General features: G+C 48.5%; 1 protein-coding gene across 1 annotated transcript in view; it reads right to left on the bottom strand.

Moving 5' to 3' along the window:
• LOC102763613 (cerebral cavernous malformations 2 protein-like) overlaps positions 1–4359 on the bottom strand; it is an 11518-nt gene that overhangs the window by 5084 nt on the left and 2075 nt on the right. Inside the window, exons 3-5 of the mRNA XM_015566649.1 lie at positions 4086–4146; positions 1794–2210; positions 85–148 (exon numbers count right to left, since the gene is read on the bottom strand). Of these exons, the coding sequence (XP_015422135.1) occupies positions 85–148; positions 1794–2210; positions 4086–4146 (542 nt within the window). The remainder of the gene's footprint in view (positions 1–84; positions 149–1793; positions 2211–4085; positions 4147–4359) is intronic.

Below are 4359 nucleotides of genomic sequence, written 5' to 3'. Positions count from 1 at the left end.
GCCTAGAAGCACAACCCTGTTTATGAACAGGTGTGTGTGTGGGGGGGGGGCGAGAGGGAGGTCCCCAGCAAGGGTGGTACCCACAAAGAGCTGCAGCAGCTGAAGTCGGCATCGTAGGCGTAAGTCCCGTCGGTTCGGCAGCTGTCACCTGAGACCACAGACAGAGGCTCTGTCAGAGGAAGCAAAGCAGGGACCAGCCTCCCCAGCCTCTGAGGCCTCAACCTCAGTCCCTCCCTGAGGTTGGGATGGCGGCTGGAACAGACCGCCTTGTAAACATTGTAAGGACGTTAGCATTTACTCGGAAATGGGCAGCGACTGGAAGCTGCTAACCACGATTCCTGCCCCCCGCCCTCCCACACACACCTCACCCCCTGACACACAGATGATCTTGGGCAACTCACCTCCTGTCCCCTGGCCCTCAACGTCCCCAACATTGGGACATCACCTTCCTGTCTGCCTCAGAGGGTCTTGGGTACACAGCGGTGGGAACAGGTGAGGTGTATTTTGTAAACTGGATGTGTTTGAGGTGGCACAAAAAAGGACTTTGAGAGGAAAGGAACTCAGTCTTGAGAGTAAAGAAGCCCTGTTTACAGAGAATTGGCTCTGTGCCTAGCCCAGTTATCTCACTGATGCCAGGTCCTAGCCTCACCTTCGGATCTTGGCTCACTCAATGTCACTTCCTCAGGACTCCCCTGAGTCCCCAGGCCAGGCTGGGTCCTCATTATATGTTCTCATAGCACAGCATGGGGTTGCACTGTATTTTTGTAACTATTTAACTACTGTCACATTATCTCAGCAATGCAAGCCTCATAAGGGCAGGGCCACATCTGGTTTTGCTCAGCAATATATCCTGGCGACTAGCAGAGCCCAGCATATAGTAGGTGCTCAATAAATATGTGTCGAATGATTTTCTTGAAATATTTATTGCATTACCTCATTTATTTGCCTATCATTCCTGTGACCGTGAATGAGTTATCCCAACTTTCTCAAGCGAGTTTCTACAGATGGGAGTGCCTCCAGAAGTAAAGAGCCATCTCCCTGTCGCTGGAACTATGCAAACAGGGACCATGCTGAGGGGGCTGTGCCTGAGGAAATCCACTTAGTGGCCTTGAAGGCAGCATGGGGAGTGAAGCTGGTGCAAATAGAAGCTTTAGAATCAGACATCCCCAGGTTTGAATCCCAACTCTGACACTTAGCAGCTGTGCATGCTTGATTAATTTATTGACTACTCTGAACCTTAGTGTCCTCATCTGTAAAATCGGAATCATAAGGCCTCCATTCATTCAAAAAGATAAAATGGAGCATCTGTGATGTCCCTGCTCCTGGGCGAGGCACACAGGATACAGTAGCAAACAGGACAGACAAGGCTGCTTGGCACATAGTTGGTGCTCAGTAAATTCTCTCTGGGTCTCATTCTCATTCCAGCCCTTGATTGTATTCAAGGACCCGTCTTGGAATTTTGGTTTTGACCTACTGTCCTAGTGGGGCTAGCCAGCTTTACAGACAGACAATGCTCTATCTTAAGTTTCTGCAAAAGAAGGAACACCAAAAACAAAAGGGGGAGAGAAGTTCAGCTGTTCTGAATCTGACAACCAGAACATCTATGAAGCAGCTAAGTTTGAGGTCATCATGAAAACGGACATTTTTTAAGAACCCCATCTTGGGGGTACACTGTAACTGCAGGAGATAGAGCCCCTAAAGGCTTTCAGTGGCCCTACGTCTTGGGGCATCCTCCCTCCCCTGGCCTTTCGGGATGTTTCATAGGAGAGGAGGCCAGGAGTTCGACTACTCACTGCGGCTGCAGAGCCACGGCCTTTCGGGCGTGGATGTGTAGTGGTAGCCAGCCCGGTCCACGCACTCGATGCTCTGGTCCCCGTAGATGATCTGGAAGACCTGACAGATGAGGGCGCAGGACTCCTCGGCAGCATCCTGGCCCAGGGAGGAGGAGGCACAGTGTGAGAGACACACATACCTTTTAATAAAAGGGCTTTGAGGGTATTTCCCATCAAAATGATTTCCCATCAAAATGGCTGGTCTTGGGGTCTTGGACGCCTTTGTAGACTCCAGTGATGATTCTAGCCCTCCTGTCCTGAAAAATGCACACATGCAACCCAATTTCCTGGGGATTCGTGGGCCCTCCTGAAGCTTATCTAAAAGAAGCCCCTCGCCCCAGCCAGTTTGGCTCAGGGAATAAAGCATCAGCCAGCGGACTGAAGGGCCCCAGGTTCCATTCCAGTCAAGGGCACCAACCCGAGTTGCAGGCTCAATCCCCAGTGTGGGGCATGCAGGAGGCAGCGATCAACAATTCTCTCTCATCATTGATGTTTCTCTCTCTCTCTCCCTCTTCCTTTCTCTTTGAAATCAATAAAAATATTTTTAAAAATAAATAAAATAATCCCCAATTTGTTTTAGTCTACAGGTAGGAAGCTGAAATCCAGAGAGGTAAAGTGATTAGCCACAACTAGAGCCAGATCTCCCAATACCTAGTAGGAGAAGGAAGAATTAAGCGTATAAAAAGTGTTAGGTTCAACATAGTTACTACACTACCAGATGCCATATTTAGATATGAGCTTCCTGGCACCCAGGGCAAAAATGGAAGCAGGATGAATACATAAAGTTCATTCTCTGGTAGAAGGAGGGAACTGAAGTCCTTGGGTGAAATTTTTTGGAGATTACAAATATAAAGAATTTGTTTTATTTAAAAAAATATTTTTATTGATTTCAGAGAGGAAGGGAGAGGGAGAGAGAGATAAAAACATCAAAGATGAGAGGGAATCTTTGATTGGCTGCCTCTTGCACACTCCCTACTGGGGATCGAGCCTGCAACCCTGGCATGTGCCTTTGACCAGAATCAAAGCTAGGATCCTGACACTATCCACTGAGCCAAACCAGCTAGGGCAGAACTTGCTTCTTTAATTGACTTCGTTATGCCTTCAAGCAAGAGACACAGAAAGATTATAAATGATGTAGAGATTAACTCCATGAGGGCATTTCCTATTTTGTATCTCTAAAAAAAAAAAATAGCTCAGGTGTAAATTAAAATATGACCCAGGATAGGCATTTTGGGATGGTTACATTTTTAAAGTAGGGCCAAGAGGATTTGTTGATAGAGTGGATATGGGTTGTGTGAAAGAGAATGGGGAGCCAAAGATCACTGCGAAGTTTTGGTAAAAGCAACAGAAGGACAGAGCTGCCATCGATCAAGACAGGGAGACCAAGGCAGGAGCAGGTTTGGGAGAGAAGAGTGGGAGCTCAGCTTTTATGTCATTAGACCTTTGAATGAAGGGGCAGAGTGGAAAAACGTGTCTGGAGATTTGATGATGAGAGAGAAACTTTCTAGGGAGCTCTCAGTGTTTTAAATGCCCCAAGACGAGAAGAGACCATCTAGGAATGGGTGTAAGGACTAAGCCTGGAGCACGCCAGCCTTAAGAAGCTGAGGAGAAGAGGAGGAAGCAGCTCTAGAGAAGGAGCAGCCAGGGACACGGGTGGGAGGGAACCAGGAGAAAGGGGAAAGCGGGAAGCCAAGTGAGAAAGTGTTTCAAGGAAGAACACATCAGCTCCGGAGCCCAAGTTTTCTGATGATTATCCATCCCTCCTTTTGGACAGGCAACATGTCTGTTTTGTTCACCGTGGGACCCTGGGCCGGAGGAAAAGCTTAGAAGCCAAAGGCTTGACCGTGTCTGCTAGACTGTGAGCTCCCTAAGGGAGGACACCAGGTCTGTCTCCTTTATCTCTGTACCCACAGCACCCAGCCCACTACCTAGCACAAGATGGCACTCAAATATGGTCAAATGAATAAAAGCAACGGTGATTGTGGAGAATGGGTGGAGGGAGGGTAGGCAAGGAAAGAATGGCAGAAAGGCTCCTGCCTTGGGTGACGACATAGTCCCCACGAGTACAGGCCCTGAACTTCTTGGGTACCAATGTTGAAATCGCCACCTGATTCCTGTGTGACCTTGCACAAGTTACTTAGTCCGGCGGTTTCCTTCTCTATGGAATGGATGTGACTGAAATATTCCCCTCTACTGGTTACTGTTAGAATGAAATAAGTTAATGCTGGTTCTGTGTCTGGCATGGGTTGGCACTCGATTCACGCTGGGGATTCGTGTCCTCATGGTTGTTACTGTGGCAGTTCGGACACTGACGCTATTGGAGAAAGAGCAGGGTTGGAGGAGGGATGAAATCAAGTCTATTTTGAGTTTCATCCTATTGGGGCAGTAAGGGGGAAGTGTCCTGCAAGGGTCCGGGGCTGGCGTTTAGAAGCCTCTTGGCGTCATGGGCTCATAGGTAGTAACTGAAGTCCTAGGTAGGGCAGAAGGAGAGAGAAGGAAAGAGGCCAGGGTGGGGCCCAGGAACCTC

This window comes from Myotis davidii, unplaced genomic scaffold (genome assembly GCF_000327345.1).
Source record: "Myotis davidii unplaced genomic scaffold, ASM32734v1 scaffold562, whole genome shotgun sequence".
NCBI lineage: Eukaryota > Metazoa > Chordata > Mammalia > Chiroptera > Vespertilionidae > Myotis > Myotis davidii.
The sequence above is the reverse complement of the archived record's forward strand: the minus strand, read 5'-3'. Positions and strand labels throughout refer to the sequence as shown.